Source organism: Oryctolagus cuniculus, chromosome 21 (assembly GCF_051225735.1).
Source record: "Oryctolagus cuniculus isolate XC-2025 breed Fujian yellow rabbit chromosome 21, ASM5122573v1, whole genome shotgun sequence".
NCBI lineage: Eukaryota > Metazoa > Chordata > Mammalia > Lagomorpha > Leporidae > Oryctolagus > Oryctolagus cuniculus.
The window spans coordinates 4671858-4691050 of NC_142887.1; the positions used below are offsets into that span (position 1 = coordinate 4671858).

The 19193-nt window shown below is 47.8% G+C and overlaps 1 protein-coding gene across 9 annotated transcripts in view; it reads right to left on the reverse strand.

Annotated features, from left to right (window-relative positions):
- The window catches only part of ZNF84 (zinc finger protein 84), a 33926-nt gene extending 15061 nt beyond the window's left edge, over positions 1-18865 (reverse strand). For 5 of the 9 annotated variants that reach the window (XR_016227476.1, XM_089323516.1, XM_051836889.3 and 2 more), the window contains exons 1-4: positions 18434-18846; positions 15606-15706; positions 9814-9997; positions 67-193 (exon numbers count right to left, since the gene is read on the reverse strand). Coding sequence is in view for 7 of the 9 variants with exons in the window: in XM_089323516.1 (XP_089179642.1) it covers positions 67-193; positions 9814-9828 (142 nt within the window). In the remaining 2 variants the exon portion in view is untranslated. Of the gene's footprint in view, positions 1-66; positions 194-9813; positions 9998-15605; positions 15707-18433 lie in introns of all 9 variants that reach the window. The other 4 variants (XR_016227477.1, XM_089323515.1, XM_089323517.1 and 1 more) reach the window with 3 other exon arrangements.
- Positions 18866-19193: the final 328 nt, after the last annotated feature.

A 19193-nucleotide genomic window follows, 5' to 3' on the forward strand; every position in this document is an offset into this window, starting at 1 on the left:
AAGTGTAACAAGGGGGAGAGCAATTTACTGAGCATAGTCCAAGGTACCTGAGGAAACATTTCTTACCCAGTGACACTAGGTTGCTAAAGTTCTCCAACATGACATCCTTGTATAACTTTTTCTGTTGTGGATCCAGTAGCTGCCATTCCTTTCGGGTGAAACCCACAGATAAATCTTCAAATGAAAATGACTCCTGCAAGAGCACAACTTGGTAAATCTGAAGCAGTGATCACTGCATGATGTGAAAAGAATATAACAGAGCTTAAGCACACTGTTCTCATCACAGTAGGTTATACAAAATGCCTACTATGTCCTTGCTTTTTCTTTTTATACACACACACACACACACACACACATATATATATATAGAAATGGATAATATAAGATTTATTTTATTTGAAAGGCAGAGTTAGAGACAGAGGGAGATTTTCCATCAACTCCCCAAATGGCCACAACAGCTGGGGCTGGGCCAGACCGAAGGCAAGAGCCAGGAACTTCTTCCAAGTCTCCCCTGTGGGTGGCAAGGGCCCAAGTACTTGGACCATCTGCTATTTTCCCAGGCACATTATCAGGGAGCTGGATCAGAAATGGAGCAGTTGGGACTTGAACTGGCACCTATATGGGATGCCAGTATCACTTCTTTATATTTAATGTGATAAAATGGCACTGTGCATTCTTCTATTTATACAACACAGTCACGGGAATAGGTAAATATACATTCATGGAAGAAATAGCAAAATATTTACTGAATGTCCAATTTATCAATGGAAGACATAGTAGTAAAATAATACGTTCAAGGGCCAGCGCTGTGGCCTAGGGGGACAAAGCCTCTGCCTACAGTGCCAGCATCCCACATGGGCACCGGTTTGAGACTCGGCTGCTCCACTCCCAATCAGCTCTCTGCTATGACCTGGGAAAGCAGTAGAAGATGGCCCAAGCCCTTAAGCCCCTGCCCTGGCTTCAGATCGGCACAGCTCCAGCCGTTGTGGTCATCTGGGGAGTGAACCAGCGGAAGGAAGACCTCTCTCTCTCTCTGCCTCTCCTTCTCTCTCTGTAACTGTAACTTTCAAGTAAAATCAATATTAAAAAAAAAAAAAAAAAAAAAAAACACTTTTGGGGCCTGGCGCCGTGGCTCACTAGGCTAATCCTCCGCCTAGCGGCGCCGGCACACCAGGTTCTAGTCCCAGTCGGGGCGCCGGATTCTGTCCCGGTTGCCCCTCTTCAAGGCCAGCTCTCTGCTGTGGCCAGGGAGTGCAGTGGAGGATGGCCCAGGTGCTTGGGCCCTGTACCCCATGGGAGACCAGGAAAAGCACCTGGCTCCTGGCTCCTGCCATCGGATCAGCGCGCTGCGCCAGCCGCGGCGGCCATTGGAGGGTGAACCAACGGCAAAGGAAGACCTTTCTCTCTGTCTCTCTCTCTCACTGTCCACTCTGCCTGTCCAAAAAAAAAGAAAGCATAAAGACCAGAAGGAAGTGGAACATTTTTAATGCACTGAAAGATCTGTGAATCTAGAATTCTGAATCTACCTTAAATATTCACCAGGAATGACTGTGAAATAAAAACATTTTCTTATAGGGAAAAAAAAAACAACTAAGAATTAAAGGTCTGCTCTATAAGAGTTACTAGCATATGACATTTAGATAGAAGGGAAATGATACCACCGTGCAACTCAGAAATACAACAGGACCAAATATATATTAAGCGGTTCTCCTCTCAAATTTATCTAACAGTTGAAAGCAAAAATTGCAACATTCTCTTATAAGAGTTTTCAATATCTGTACATGAGATATATAAAACAATCACAATATAAAGGAGACAGGTTTCTACATTCTTACTGAAGAAGCAAAATAAAATTTGAAGATTTATACTTTAAGACACCAATTAAATAATGAAGTGATAAGACACAGAATAGAAAGAAATATTTGATAATTATATTTATGATAAAGAACCTGACCCAGAATATATAAGGAAATCTTCTAACTCCATAATCAAAAGACACAGGTAGAATATATGAACACATTTCACCGAAGAAAATGTAAGAATGACTAATAAACACAGGGAGTAATAACTACCATCATCAGTCATGAAAACCATAGTGAGAGGGAAAATAGTCCAGTAGTTAAGAGGCCTGTCGGGGCCCGTGTTGTGGTGTAGTGGGTTAAGCCACCACCTGCAGCACCAACATCCCATATGGGCACTAGTTCAGGTCCCAGCTGATCCATGTCTGATCCAGCTCCCTGCTAATGCACCTGGGAAAGCAGTGGAGGATGGCCCAAGTCCTTCAGCCCCTGGGAGAAGCTCCTGGCTCCTAGCTTTGGCCTGAACCGAGCCCTGGCTGTAGTGGAAGTTTGGGGAGTAACCAGCAGACAGAGGAGCTCTTGCTCTAACTCTGCCTTTCAAACAGATACAATACATCTTTGAAAAAGGGGGCCAGTGCTGTGGCACAGCAGGTAAAGCTGCTGCCCGCAGTGCAGCAGCACATATGGACACCGGTTTAAGACCCAGATGCTCCACTTTCAATCCAGCTCTCTGCTAAAAAGCCTGGTAAAGCAGAAGATGGCCCAAGTCCTTGGGTTCCTGCATCCACAAGAGACCAGGATGAAGCGAAGCTCCTAGCTCCTGGCTTTAGCCTGGGCCAGTCCTGGCTGGTGGGGCCATTTGGGGAGTGAACCAATGGATGGGACCTCTCTCTCTCTGCCTCACCCTCTCTATAACTCTTTCAAATAAATAAATGTCAAAAACAAAACAAAAACAAAAACCATGTACCACACTGGAGTGCCTGACTTTGATTCTCAGCTCTGGCTCTTAACTACAGCTTCCCACCAGGGCAGACCTTAGAAGGCTGCAGCGATAGCTCGGCTAGGTCCCTGCCACACCATGTGGGAGACCTGGATTAAGCCCTGGCTCTTTCTTGGCTCTGACCCTGAATCAACCCAGACTGCTGCAGGTATTTGGGGACTGAATGAGTGGATGGTAGCATCCTTCTCTCAAAATTTAAATAAAAAAAAAAAAAACGGTACTATGTAACATTCACTAGAATTATATAATAAAAATGTTACAAGAACAAGTGCTGGGAAGGATGTGGAGAAAATGGAACCTCATACTAAACGAATACAAGATGGTTCAAGAGCTCTCAAAGCTCAATGTACTTTTACCATGCTACCTGGCAATTCCAACTATAGGTATGCATGCAAGAGAAACGAAACATACGTCCATACAGAATAGGTATATGACTGCTTATATCAGCAATGCTTAGAATAATGACAGAGTGAAAACAGCCCAAATACTCATCAACCAGTGAGTAAACACAATGTGTCCTTATCCATAGAATGAACTACTCCCCCACAGTATGAAGGAATAAATCCCTGTCACATGCTATAACATGGACTTCAAAATCATTGTGCTAACTGAAAGATACATAACACAAAAGACTCCATGTAACATAAATCTATTTACATGAAATCTCCAAAGTGCAAACCTATGATGGAGAATAAGCAAATCAGTAGTTGCTTCAGGCTGGAGATCCTGGCTCCTGACATCGACCTGGCCCAGCCCAGGCTGTTGTAGGCATTTGTGGAATGAACCAATGCAATGAAGATCTCTGTGTGTCTTTCAAATAAAATGAAAATAAATATAAAATCTTCCTTCAAAGAAAAGTCAAGCTCTAGATGTCTTCAGCGATGAATTATTCTAAACTTAACCACTGCCAACACTGCCAACATCCCCTGTGGGTGCTGGTTCAAATCCTGGCCGCTCCACTTTTGATCCAGGTACCTGCTGATGTACCTGGGAAAGCAGAGGAGGATGGCCCAGTGCTTGGGCCCCTGCACCCACAGAGAGACCCGGATGAAGCTCCTGGCTCCAGCCTGGCCTGGACCCGGCAGTTGAGGCCATTTGAGGAATGAACGAGCAGATGGAAGATACATCTCTGTCTCTCTCTCTCTCTCCTGCTCTCTGTAACTCTTTCAAATAAATAAATAAATGCCCCCCCACCCAAAAAAAGACAGTAAGCTCTTCTTTTTCCCCTCCCCCTGGATTGGAAGTGGAGCAGCCAGGACTCAAACCTGTGCTATAAGGGATGCCAGCACTGCAGGCAATGGCTTAACCCACTGTGCCACAGCGCTGGCCCCTGCAAATTGTTTTTTTTAAGGTCGGCAGACATCTGATCCCAAACCCAACAAGGACACAAGAAAAGAGAATTACAGGAAAACACTTGTAAGATACAATCAATCAATAAAAAGACAGAATCATAGCCGGCGCCGTGGCTCAATAGGCTAATCCTCCACCTTGCGGCGCCGGCACACCGGGTTCTAGTCCCGGTTGGGGCGCCGGATTCTGTCCCGGTTGCCCCTCTTCCAGGCCAGCTCTCTGCTATGGCCAGGGAGTGCAGTGGAGGATGGCCCAGGTGCTTGGGCCCTGCACCCCATGGGAGACCAGGAAAAGCACCTGGCTCCTGGCTCCTGCCAGGATCAGCGCGGTGCGCCGGCTGCAGCGGCGGCCATTGGAGGGTGAACCAACGGCAAAGGAAGACCTTTCTCTCTCTGTCTCTCTCTCTCACTGTCCACTCTGCCTGTCAAAAAAAAAAAAAAAAAAAAAAAGACAGAATCAAAACTGCTAACAAAATAATAACAAATTGAATCAAGCCATGTAAAAATATTAGGAAAATGAATCAAGCTATGTATAAAAGCAAAGTATGGCCCAACCAAATGAGGTTTCTTCTAGAAATACAAGGTAAATTTAACATTGAAAAATCAATATAATTAATCATATTAATATAATAAAGGAGAAAAACCACAATTAACTCAAAAGGCACAAAAAAGGCATATAACAAAATGTTATTAATAAACCAGGAAAAGGAGGGAACTCAATCTACCCCATAAATTATCTACAGCTGAGTCATATTTAATTGTAATATGTTGATACTCCCTATGGACTAGATTGGCACTGTTTAATAAGTTTTTCATAACTGGTATGTCCTGTATCTGTACTATTCAAAATATATTCCTAGCCACAAGTGTATACTGAACATTTCAAAAGTGATAAGGAACTGACTTTTAAATTAACTTAATCTAGCACACAAAGATAGTATGTAATCAAAAATCTATATGGGAGTAGGCATTTGGGAAAGCAAGTTTAGACAGTACTTGGGGCACAACCATCCAATACTGGAATAACTAGGTTTGAGTTCCAGCTTTGCTTCTGATTCCAGCTGCCTGCTAACACACACCCTAGAAGGCTACAGATGATGTCTCAAACATTTGGGTCCCTGTCACCCACATGGGAACCCCAAATTGGGTTCCAGACTTCTGGTGTTGCCCTGGTTATTGTAAGCATTTAGAACGTGAACTAGCGGGTGGAAAATTTCTATCTCTATCTGCCTTTCAAATAAAATTTTAAAATAACCCAAAAATTGCCTGGTCTTTTTCCTAAGTTTCTGGAATGGAATCTCCAAAACCCTGGAATTTTCCCAGGGCCTGAAGTGTCTTTCTCACTCATGGGGACCTCTCCAGAATTTAGGGTAACAAGGTGATTCATGGCAATCCTCCATGGAATCTCAGAACAGGGACTGGACAAGATGTTTAAACCTATCACATGGCCAGAGGATTGGAGCTTTGAGCCAGGAGACAGCAGCCCAACCTCCAGGGAGGGGAAGAGGGTTGGAGAGTGAGTTCCTTCACACAGCCAATGCTTCATTCATGCTTATACAGTCAAATTCCAAGAAAGACTGTAGGCACCAAATCCTAGGTGGTTTACTGGATTGTAAACAGATCAGTATGTCCAGGGTCGTCATGGATACTAATTTCAAGAGGACAGGCATGAATGCTCCAAAGTCAGCACCCCCCCAGACTTTGCTGCATCTACTGAATCATTTGGCTGATTTACATCCTTAATAATGAAACTGCAATCCTATGTACAATGCTTTCCTGAGTTTTATGGGTTGCTCTAGAAAATTATCAAATTGAGAGGATCAAAGGAATTCCTCTGAATGTGTAGCCTGTTGTTCAGCTCTGGGGATCCCCAAACTTGCAACTGGCAACTTCAGTGAGAACTGTGCCCTTAACCAGCAATTAGCAGTGGTTATCTCTGGGCGGTTAACACCAAAATGGAACTGCAGTAGTTCCACATTAGACAGTGCAGGCAGAATTGTAAGACAAAGATGCTCCCTGGGGCCAGTGCTGTGGCACAGCAGGTAAAGCCGCCGCCAACACTGCCAGCATCCCATACGGGCGGTGGTTTGAATCCTGGCTGCTCCACTTCCAATCCACCTCTCTGCTGTGGCCCAGGAAAGCAGCAGAACATGGCCCAAGTCCTTGGGCCTCTGCACCTGTGTGGGAGACCCAGAAGAAGCTCCTGGCTCCTGGCTTCAGATTGGCACAGCTCCAGCTGTTGCGGCCAACTGGGGAGTAAACCAGCAGATGGAAGACCTCTCTCTCTTTCTGCCTCTCCTTCTCTCTCAGTATAACTGACTTTCAAATAAATAAATCTTAAAAAAAAAAAAAAATGATGCTCCCTAATACTATTTCTTTTTTCTGACAGGCAGAGTGGACAGTGAGAGAGAGAGACAGAAACGTCTTCCTTTTGCCGTTGGTTCATCCTCCAATGGCCGCTGCGGCTGGCGCACCGCGCTGATCCGATGGCAGGAGCCAGGTGCTTCTCCTGGTCTCCCATGGGGTGCAGGACCCAAGCACTTGGGCCATCCTCCACTGCTTTCCCAGGCCACAGCAGAGAGCTGGCCTGGAAGAGGGGCAACCGGGAAAGAATCCGGCGCCCCGACCGGGACTAGAACCCGGTGTGCCGGCGCCGCTAGGTGGAGGATTAGCCTGTTGAGGCGCGGCGCCGGCCTCTCCCTAATACTATTACCAGTCTACATTGTCCTGAAGGTTAGCCAGTGCAATATAATGCAAATAAAACATAAATATTGAAACAAAAAAGCGAGGCTAACAAAACAGTATGATTGCAATTATTAAATTTATATTTATTCTTTTGATACACCAAAACAAACTGATGACTTCCTCAAGATGAACTGCAGGGTGTGCATTTAGCCTAGCAGTTTAAGAGCAATTAGGATGCCCATGTCCCATACAGGAATTCCTCTGGTTCCTGATTCTAACTTCCTGCTAACATAGACTCGGGGAGTTACTGATGATGGCCTAAGTAACTGGTTTCTGTCACTCACATGGGAGACCTGGACTGAGTTCCTGGCTCAGGGACATCTGGGAAGTGATTCAGTAGATGGGAGCGTGCTCTCTCTGTCACTCTGCCTCTCAAACAATCATGTAACAAATTTTTTCAAGTTTTTAAAAAGTACCAGCCCCAACAGAACATATTAACAACACTATGGGAATATTACTGGCAAAATAAAGACAATGGGAGGGGCCAGTGCTGTGGCATAGTGGGTAAAGCCGCCGCCTGCAGTGCCCGGATCCCATATGGGCACCGGTTCAAGTGCCGGCTGCTCCACTTCTGATCCAGGTGTCTTCTGTGGCCTGGGAAACCAGTGGAGGATGGCCCAAGTCCTTGGGCCCCTGCAGCCACATGAGAGACCCAGAAGAGGCTCCTGGTTCCTGGCTTAGGATCAGTGCAGCTCAGGCTGTTGCAGCCATCTGGGGAGTGAACCAGTGAATGGAGGACCTCTCTCTCTCTGCCTCTGTAACTCTGCCTTTCAAATAAATAAATAAATATAGACAGTGGAAAACTACACAGAAAAAATGACCTGGCCTCTTCAACAACTGATCTGGCTAGCAAAAAATTAAAAACCTCAATATATTATAAAAGACTAAGAGACAAATCAGTCAACTGCACTGTATGAACTTTATTTGGATTAGGATTTAACAAACTATAAACAATTCATGAATTTTATGAGACAATTGGAAATGAAAAACTGGATTTTGTGATATTAAAAGGTACCTCAGGGGCCGGCGCTGTGGCACACCAGGTAAGGCCACCACCTGCAGTGCTGGCATCCCATATGGGCACTGGATCAAGTCCTGGCTACCCTACTTCCAATTCAGTTCTCTGCTATGTCCTGGGGGAGCAATGGGGGATGGTCCAAGTCCTTGGGCCTCTGCACCCACTTGGAAGACCTGGAAGAAGCTTTTGGCTCCTGGCTTCCAATGTGGTCATCTGGGGAGTCAACCAGCAAATGGAAGATCTCTCTCTCCCTCTCTGTAACTTTGCCTTTCAAATAAATAAATAAATCTATTAAAAAAGGAAAAAAGCTACCTTGAGCCGGTGCTATGGTGTAATAGGCTAAGCCTCCACCCATAGGGGTGCTGGTTCATGTCCCAGTACTTTTCTTCCAATCCAGCTCTCTGCTTATGGCCTGTAAAGCAGTGGAAGATGGCCCAAGTGCTTGGGACTCTGCACCCGCGTAGGACACCCAGAAGCTCCTGCCTCCTGGCTTCTGATCCGCTTATCACAGCCATTTGGAGAGTGAGTGAACCAGCAGATGGAAGACCTTTCTGTCTCTCTCTGTCCATAACTCTACCTCTCAAATAAATAAAATCTTTAAAAAAGCACCTTAAGTAGAGAGAGCCTTGCAATTTCAATGACTCTCACGAACAGAATACTTAATTAAAATGCAAGACCCAAATGAGTAAATACATAGCAGGTAAAACAAACAACTGCATTTAAACTATAAAGGAAAACAAAGAAAAGGTTACCAAAAAAGTCAGGGACTTTGACCACTGTGTCAGGAGGAAAGGGTGGTAACCTGGAGAGTACAGGCCCTCACAGCAGCTCAGTACGTCCTCCTGCCTGACCTGAGCGCTGTGTCAGGAGGAAAGGGTGGTAACCTGGAGAGTACAGGCCCTCACAGCAGCTAACAATGTCCTCCTGTCTGACCTGAGCGCTGGTCTCATATGATCAGCAATTATTGACAGTAATTCAATAAGCTCTACTTTTATTTCTTCATGGACTTTTGGCATGTGAATTAGTCTTCACAACTTAAAAAGAAATAAATTATGTCACTAAGTCCTGCTTCACATTCTACCTTTGTGTCATATCTGAGGAATACTATTAAAAAAAGAAAACAAGCCATAAGATTATGCATTTATTATGTCTATCTTATGGACATTATCCATTTAATCATTTATTCACAAAGACTTCATCGAGGGAATAAAGTAACTAATGACCAAGTAACATTCACTTCCTACGAAGAATTAGTTTGCTTTTTCCTTTGAATTATGCAACTTATATAAACATCCATATTTCCTTATTACAACCGCAAAACATCTCAGCCAAGTTCCCAGTTTGAATTCAATAATTATGCAGGATATTGCAGATAATAAACATTCAAACTTTAAGAACGTCTCAAGGCCACAGAATTAATGCCTCAGTGCTCCAATTCTGCCCCCATCTTGACCTTCTGTGCTGACGCTATTTTCCTTCACTGTCTTAGCTATTTACATGTTCTTTTCCACTGGAAGATGTATATATCTCTTCCAATTTTTTTTTTTTTTAACAGGCAGAGTGGACAGCGAGAGAGAGAGAGAGAGAAAGGTCTTCCATTGCCGTTGGTTCACCCTCCAGTGGCTGCCACGGCTGGTGCACCGCGCTGATCCGGTGGCAGGAGCCAGGTGCTTCTCCTGGTCTCCCATGGGGTGCAGGGCCCAAGCACCTGGGCCATCCTCCACTGCACTCCCGGGCCACAGCAGAGAGCTGGCCTGGAAGAGGGGCAACCGGGACAGAATCCGGCGCCCTGACCAGGACTAGAACCCCATGTGCTGGCGCCGCAAGGCAGAGGATTAGCCTAGTGAGCCGCGGCGTCGGCCCTCTTCCAATCTTCTAACAAGGAATAAACAAGCAACTCACCTGTGGAGTGGTCATTTTATGTTGCCGATGTGAGATGATTCTCTTCTCTTCTGTCTCTTCTGCCTCTGCTCCAAAGCTCTGGAGTGAGGTCTTGGCTAGGTCATCTGCATTAAGAACAAATTTCTGGTTGCACGAACTCCTTTCTTATCTCAGAGGAGCAGGCTTATCTGAAGGGAATCAGGATCTGTGGACACAAGGACAAAAGCACTTCATCTCGCATGTTCCCACTGCACCTTAAATCTCTTCCTCTGTTGCTAGGAAATAGGAATTCACGATCATCTAAGACCAGAGAATGTTTCCTATGTAAGCTTCTCAGAGACAGAAACAGGGAACAGGAAAGTCCATAAACAGATACAAGAAATATCAAATAAAATACGTAAAAGAATCATTCAAAGTTCACTGCGGACACTGAAAGGCTGTGAAGAAAAAGAACTATCTTAGCTAGACGGCATTTTTCAAAACATCTATGATTCCTGTCAAAACAGGTAGGAGCTTCCATCAACCATTTTGGCAAAAACAAACTTCATCCTACTGAGCACCACTTTCCTAATTAAAATCTTCTACATCAGGGGCTAGCATTGTGGCATAGCAAGTGCAGCAGCTGCCTGCAGTGCTGGCATCCCATGTAGGCTCCAGTTTGTGTCCCAGCTGCTCCACTTCCGAACTAGCTCCCTGCTACTGACCTAGGAAAAGCCACGGAGGAAGTACTTGGGCCCCTGCTACTCATGTGGGAGACCCAGATGAAGCTCCTAGCTCCTGGCTTTGGCCTGGCTTAGCTCTTGCCATGGCAGCCATCGGGGGAGTGAACCAGCAGATGGAAAATCTCGAGATCTATCCCAATCCTTTTCTCTCTATATTGCTGCCTTTCAAATAGATAAATCTTTTTTAAAAAAATCTATTTTACCTTAGATGAAGCTGGCAGTGTCAACATTCTTTGCTTAATCTGTGTCTGCTACCATCCTCCACTTATCTACATTTAAAATTTCAGCACCGCCGGCGCCGCGGCTCACTAGGCTAATCCTCCGCCTAGCGGCGCCGGCACACCAGGTTCTAGTCCCGGTTGGGGCGCCGGATTCTGTCCTGGTTGCCCCTCTTCCAGGCCAGCCCTCTGCTGTGGCCAGGGAATGCAGTGGAGGATGGCCCAAGTACTTGGGCCCTGCACCCCATGGGAGACCAGGAAAAGCACCTGGCTCCTGGCTCTTGCCATCGGATCAGCGCGGTGCGCCGGCCGCAGCGCGCCGGCCGCGGCGGCCATTGGAGGGTGAACCAACGGCAAAGGAAGACCTTTCTCTCTGTCTCTCTCACTGTCCACTCTGCCTGTCAAAAAATTAAAAAAAAAAAAAATTTCAGCACCATTATCTTTTAAACAGCCAGAGCTTACATTTCTCTACAACCAAATCAAAAATCTTTGTTTTAACTGAAGAACTCAAATATACTTATTAATGATTGATTCTTTTTCCTCTTCTTTCTGGCCTTCCATTTCTTTATTTGCTAAAATGGTAAGGATAAAGTAGGAGTCTTAGGAACAAGTAAAGTATCAGAAGGAATGTGGCACCTGGTATGAACAGTAAGTTAACATTAGAGACATCATAGTAAGCATATTACAATTTCATACTCAGATAACCCCAAAAAGTAATTTAACATGATCTCTATTTCACAGACAGAAAACCACGAGTGAAACGATGCGTGTTCCCATGTCCCACAGCTACTCAGCAGAACGTTATTTCTCTTTCTTGCTATGCATTTACTATCAAAATCATGTTATTTGTTCACATTAATGCACAGAATTTTTATTAACTTATTCCCACAGAAACACAAATTAACAACTGCCTCAACTCGATATCATACTAAAAAGTAGCACCTAACCAATGAATCATTGATGGTTTTTTTTTTTGTTATTAAGACTTCAGCGCAAACTCAGAAACACATACTGAGATTTCTAATAGTTATATAAGAAATGATTCCTTTATACCTTGAATTGTGACAATATATACAGATAACTGGCACTCAGTTATCACTAAACAAATAATAGTTATAATTACTATTGCAGAGGAGAAAGAGAGCTTCCCACAAAAAAACACAATGGCTAGGGCTGGACTTAGTCAAAGCCAGGATCCCAGAACTCAATACGTGTCACACGGGTGGCAGGAAACCAACTACTTGAGCTACCACCTGTCACCTCCCATGATCTGCATTAGCAGGAAGCTGGAATCAAAACAGGAATTAACTCCAGGCACTACAGCATGGGACATGTACTTTGTAAATCCTACTGTGATTTTTTTCAACAAAATAGAAGCATATGGTCACATATAAAACTGTTTTTAAACTATTATGTAAAGAATACTTTTTCCATGTTAATAATCTTATCTGTAGAATACTGGCAGTTTTCTTATACAAAATGATTAAAAAGTAGAAAACAGGGGCCGGTGCTGTGGTGCAGTAGGTTATTCCTCAGCCTACAGCGCAGCATCCCATATGGGTGGGTGCTGGTTCAAGTCCCGGCTGCTCCTCTTCCCATCCAGCTCTCTACTATGGCCTGGGAAAGCAATGAAAGATGGCCCAGGTCTTTGGGCCCCTACAACCGTGTGGGAGACTCGGAGGAAGCTCCTGGCTTCGGATCGGTGCAGCTCTAGCTGCTGTGGCCATTTGGGGATTGAACCAACAGACAGAAGACCTTTCTCTCTGTCTCTCCCTCTCACTGACTGTAACTCTACCTCTCAAATAAATAAAAAGTCTTAAAAAAATAGAATCATACTTAGAAAAAATATACACAGGAATATACTTGATAAGAAATATGGTGGCCGGCGCCGCGGCTCACTAGGCTAATCCTCCGCCTAGCGGCGCCGGCACACCGGGTTCTAGTCCCGGTCAGGGCGCCGGATTCTGTCCCGGTTGCCCCTCTTCCAGGCCAGCTCTCTGCTGTGGCCAGGGAGTGCAGTGGAGGATGGCCCAGGTGCTTGGGCCCTGCACCCCATGGGAGACCAGGAGAAGCACCAGGCTCCTGGCTCCTGCCATCGGATCAGCACGGTGCGCCGGCCGCAGCGCGCCGGCCGCGGCGGCCATTGGAGGGTGAACCAACGGCAAAAGGAAGACCTTTCTGTCTGTCTCTCTCTCTCACTGTCCACTCTGCCTGTCAAAAAAAAAAAAAAAAAAAAAATGGAAGACCTATATGAAACAAACAAGCCAATAAGGACAATAAAAATAGAATTACATAAATGCATATGTCAGCCTTGTACCCCAGAAGGAACAGGCCATCAAGGAGAGAGGCGCCTTTCTCCGGAGGGAGGAAGGAACCTCCACTGTGATATGGCCTTGACTAAACAAGTTCAGAGTTGGTGAACTCAAGGGGCTTCCATAGCCTAGAGAGCTCATGGCAAGAGCCTTGGGTGATTGCTGACGTCATAAATAGAGTGCCAATTGTTAAAACAATGGGAGTCACTGGGTATATGCTCCCCACGTAGGATCTCTGTCCTTAATGTGTTTTACTATGAAACTTAAAGACAACACTACTAGTCGAATAATACCCTATACCTTGTGCAGTTGTGTGAGTGCAGCCTGTTGAAGTCCTTGCTTAGTATATACTAAGTTGATCTTCTGTATATGAAGGTAATTGAAAATGAAACTCGAAGGGCGGGATGGGAGAGGGAGTGGGAGTAGGGAGGGCCGCGGGAGGAAGGGAGGTTGGAGGGGGAAAGCCACAACAATACAAAAGCTGCACTTTGTAAATTCACATTTTTTTTTTTTTTGGACAGGCAGAGTGGACAGTGAGAGAGAGGCAGAGAGAAAGGTCTTCCTTTTGCCGTTGGTTCACCCTCCAATGGCTGCCGCGGCCGGCGCGCTGCAGCCAGCGCACCGCGGCCGGCGTACCGCGCTGATCCGATGGCAGGAGCCAGGAGCCAGGTGCTTTTCCTGGTCTCCCATGGGGTGCAGGGCCCAAGCACCTGGGCCATCCTCCACTGCACTCCCTGGCCACAGCAGAGGGCTGGCCTGGAAGAGGGGCAACCGGGACAGAATCCGGCGCCCCGACCGGGACTAGAACCTGGTGTGCCGGCGCCGCTAGGCGGAGGATTAGCCTAGTAAGCCGCAGCACCGGCCGTAAATTCACATTTATTAAATAAAAAAAAAAGCCTTGTTCTAGAATAGAAAGACTTCATTTGCAGATAATTTGGCACTAAAGAATTTCTATATTTTAGTTAACCCTGATCATAATCTCAAAAACTATTTAATAAGCAATTCTAGGGGTCAGCGCTGTGGTGTAAAAGGTTAAGCCTGTAGTGCCGGCAACCCATATGGGTGCCAGTTCAAGTCCTGGCTGTTCCACTTCCGATCCAGCATCCTGCTAACATGCCTGGGAAAGCAGCGGAAGATGGCCCAAATCCTTGGGCCCCTGCACCCACGTGGGAGACCAGGAAGAAGCTCCTGGTTCCTGGGTTTGGTCTGGCTCAGCCCTGGCCATTGAGGCCATTCGGGGAGTGAATTAGCAGATGGAGGACCTCTCCCTCTGTCTGTAACTTCTCAAATAATTAAAATCTTAAAAAAAAAAAAAAAGGCCGGCGCTGCAGCTCACTAGGCTAATCCTCCGCCTAGCGGCGCCGGCACACCGGGTTCTAGTCCCAGTCGGGGCACCGGATTCTGTCCCGGTTGCCCCTCTTCCGGGCCAGCTCTCTGCTGTGGCCAGGGAGTGCAGTGGAGGATGGCCCAGGTGCTTGGGCCCTGCACCCCATGGGAGACCAGGAGAAGCACCTGGCTCCTGGCTCCTGCCATCGGATCAGCGCGGTGCGCCGGCCGCAGCGCGCTGGCCGCGGCGGCCATTGGAGGGTGAACCAACGGCAAAGGAAGACCTTTCTCTCTGTCTCTCTCTCTCTCACTGTCCACTCTGCCTGTCAATAAAAAAAATAAAATAAAATAAAATAAAATAAAATAAAAAGTGTGAGCATGTGAACAGACCCAAAGCAATAACATGTTATCAAATCATAATAAACGAAAGAACACTTAAGCTGACTCCACAAAAGTATACGGGTAAATGACGCATGACTTACAAATGCCTAAGAATTTAGTGGGGCCAGTGCTGTGGTGCAGCAGGTCAAGCCATCACCTGTAGTGCCGGCATCTCATATCAGCACCAGTTCAAGTCACAAGAGCTCCACTTCTGATCCAACTCCATGCTAACTGCACCCAGAAAAGCCGTGTTAGGTGGCCTTAGTGCTTGGGCCCCGTACCATGTGGGAGACCCAGAAGAAGCTCCTGGCTACTGGCTTCAGATCAGCACAGCTCCGGCCATTGCAGTCACTTGGGGAGTAAACCAGTGAATGGAAAACCACCCCCCACCCAGCCTCTACCTCTCTGTAACTGCACCTTTCAAATAAATAAATCTTATAAAAAAAAAAAAAAAAAAAAAAAAAGAAAAGAAAAGAAAAGATTTGGCCCACGGGGACCAGCATTGTGGCATATAGCTAAAGCTGCTGCCTGAGGCAACTATATCCTACGTGGGCACTGGTTCAAGTCCCATCTGCTTCACTTGCAATCCAGCTCCCTGCTAATGTGCCTGCGAAAGCAGCAGGAGATGGCCAAGTGCTTGGGCCCCTGTGCCCACGTCAAAGACTCAGAACAAGCTCCTGCCTTTGGATCCACCCAGCTTCAACTGTTGCAGCCATTTGGAGAGTGAACCAGTGGATGTGTCTTTTGCCTCTGCCTCTCTCTCTCTAGCTATGCCTTAACTGTGCCTTTTAAATAAATAATTAATCATTAAAAAATTTTTTTGGCCCTTGTAACTAGAGCAGTTTGTTTTTTACCTTGGTAGTCTCCTGCATGCCACTCCTTGGGAAAGCTCTCAATTTATCTTCAGAAGGAACAACCACCATGATCATCCCATAGTTCCACTCATCACCAAGCTCTAAGGAAATTTCAGGGAAAGGTAGAGAATAAAAACATAACTTATTTACACTTACTATGTTCCAAATATTTTACAAACCATACTGTCTTTTTTAACGTACCAGCATCCAGCACAGAGAAAGAGATACAGCGTTCAGAGGTTCGGCAACTTGCCCAAAGACGGACTGAGTCAGGAAGTCACATCTGGACGCCTGCACTCACTCCACCCCAGCGCCTGTGTCCACAACCCCTCTTTAATACTGGAAAGTGAAGTGCAGACAGGCCTCTAGTGTACCAGGATATGGAATAAACACAAGAGGTAAGCGTGTGACCTAGCAGTTGAGACGTCTACACCCCATACACCAGAATGCCTGGATTTGATTCTCAGCTTTGGCTTCAGATTCCAGTTTCCTGCCAGGATAGACCCTTTGAGAAAGCAGGTGATAACTCAAGTGGTTAGGTTCTCATCACTATGTAGAAGATTTGGTTCGAGTGCCTGGCTCCTGGTTCTCGTCCCAACGGCATTAGAATGAAATAATCAATGAGAGCTCTGCTTGTGTGTCTATTTGCTCAAAAAAAAAAAAAAAAAAAAAAAGAAAAAAAAAAAAAAGGAAAAAGGAAAAAAGAGAGAGTAAAGTTATCAAGAATCAGTTGACAAAACTCAATTGAACTCTCAACTTGAATAAAATATTCATGCTGGGGCAGACATTTTGGTGTAGCAGGTAAAGATGCTACCTGCAATGCTGGCATCCCATATAGGTGCCAATTAAAGCCCCAGCTACTATGCTTCCAATCCTGCTCCCTACTAATGGCCTTGGAAAAGCAGTTGAAGATGGGCCAAGTACTTAGGCCCCTCTTGCCCACATGGGAGACCTGGAAGATGCCCCTGGCTCCTGGCTTCAGCCTAGCCCAGCCCTGAGCATTGCAGCCATCTGGGGAGTGAACCAGAGATGGAAGATCTGTCTCTCCCTCTCTGTAACTCTTTCAAATAAATAAATAAATAAATCTTTAAAAACAATGTATTCATGTTAGAAAGATATCAATGATGATAGAGTATAGGGGCCGGCGCTGTGACTTGGCAGGTAAAGCTGCCACCTGCGGTGTGGGCATCCCATATGGGTGCTGGTTCCAGTCCTGGCTGCTTCACTTCCAATTCAGCTCTTTCCTACGGTCTGGGAGAGCAGCAGCAGATGGCCCAAGTCCTTGGGTCCCTGCAGCCCTGTAGGAGACTTGGAAGAAGCTCCAGGTCCTGGCTTTGGCCTTGCCCAGCTCTGGCCACTGCGGCTGTTTGGGAAGTGAACCAGCAGATGGAAGGCCTCTCTGTAACTTTACCTTTTAAATAAATATTTAAAAAATATTAATAGAGTGTAATGGTCTTAAACTGCACATGCAAAATTCCCAAATTGCTTTTTTAAAGGAAACAAAAAGGTAAAGTATATTAAAAAGATACATACACCGACTGAAGGAAATGCTCCCAAATGGTAGTAGAAACTGCTGCTAATGAGATCACGAGTTTTACTTTAACATTTTTCCGAATTGAGTACATACTTTACATTTTCTCGTAACAGGAAAAAGTACACATATTATTTAATACTAAAAATCCTTAATCCAAGTAAATAGGCAAGCGAAGCCTATTTGGGTACTGAACCAACAGGCGGAACCTGTCTGTGTCTCTCAAGTAACTAAACAGAAACATTCTGGCGGACCTGGTTCGGGTTTCAGGCCAACAGCACAGGGACTCAAACGCGTGAGAAGTAAGGGGGAGGCTTTATCACTCCATTTTCAGATGAAAAACCAGAAACCGAGTGGACTGTACACGCAGAGCAGAGATGACCAAAAGCCAAGGTTCCCTACCCCACGCCGGTCAGCATCGGGTGTGCGTGCGGTCACTCAAGCAGACACGCCCTCTCGCAGCTGGGCCGGGCAGGGGCCGCAGCAGCGGGCCGCCGCACCAGCTCTCCCCACGCAGAGTCACGGCCGGACCCACGAGGGGGCTCCGTCACGCTCCAAAACCAGCCAAGGACGACGCAGCGAGCCGACCCCGAACCCACTTCCGCGTCTCGGACTCTGACGAGTCGCCGCCCCAACACGGCCCAACGCCTCCCAAGACACGAGAACCAGTCGGTCCCGCGCCCTCGCCCCTGCCCGCCACGCGCGCGGCACCACGGCGTCCGGCCCGGGCTCCCCACGCCCGCGGCACCACGGCGTCCGGCCCGGGCTCCCCACGCGCGCGGCACCACGGCGTCCGGCCCGGGCTCCCCACGCCCGCGGCACCACGGCGTCCGGCCCGGGCTCCCCACGCCCGCGGCACCACGGCGTCCGGCCCGGGCTCCCCACGCCCGCGGCACCACGGCGTCCGGCCCGGGCTCCCCACGCCCGCGGCCCCATCGCGTCCGGCCCGGACTCCCCCTACGCCCGCGGCACCACGGCGTCCGGCCCGGGCTCCCCAAACGCGCGGCACCACGGCGTCCGGCCCCGGCTCCCCAAACGTGCGGCACCACGGCGTCCGGCCCGGGCTCCCCACGCCCGCGGCACCACGGCGTCCGGCCCGGGCTCCCCCACGCGCGGCACCACCGCGTCCGGCCCCGGCTCCCCAAACGTGCGGCACCACGGCGTCCGGCCCGGGCTCCCCACGCCCGCGGCACCACGGCGTCCGGCCCGGGCTCCCCCACGCGCGGCACCACCGCGTCCGGCCCCGGCTCCCCAAACGTGCGGCACCACCGCGTCCGGCCCGGGCTCCCCAACTCACCGGGGAGCTGCTAACCAAGGCTTCGGGTGCCCACTGCACCCCACTGCGGGCAACGCAGGACTGTCAGTGGGCTGGACCCCGGCACCCAAGGCCTCGCAGCCTGAAACGCTTCCTTCTACGGATTCCACCCTCACGACCCCTGAAGATCTCCCCGCACCGGCTGCGGCGAGAAGCACCCGCCGTCAACCGTCACGGCGTTCCCGGAAGAGTCAGCCGCTACCCCACCATCGCCGACCCCCAACCTGCAGCCACGTGACCCGCGCGGTCTCCCGGACAGGCACCGCCCCACCACGCCCCACGCTATTGCGAGCTTTTGTGCGGTCCCCCGAGCGGAGTGGGCCGGGCCTCAGCGGAAGTGCGCGTGCGCACACAGCCCTCACAAAGCGGCAAGGCAGAAGAAAGCGCGTCCAAAGAGGGAGAAGTGCGCCTGCGCAGGAGGAAAGTCCCGCCTTTGAACTACACTTCCCAGAATACCCCGCGGTACGTGCGTGCCGAGCGCTGTGAACCTGAGAATCCAGATTGAGCGCTGTGAAGAGATGGAAGAAAGCTGTGAAAGACTAGGGGAAAAGGTCCATCAGAATGTTTACGTTTTTATTTAGTTGCTTAAGAGACAGAGAGAGCGCTTCCGCCTGTTGGTTCACTACCCAGATGCCGGCATGCAGGACTCGGCCTTCAGAGCCCTGCCTCTTCTGTAATTCTGCCTTTCAAATACGTAAATCTTTTTTTTTTTTTATTTTTGACAGGCAGAGTGGACAGTGAG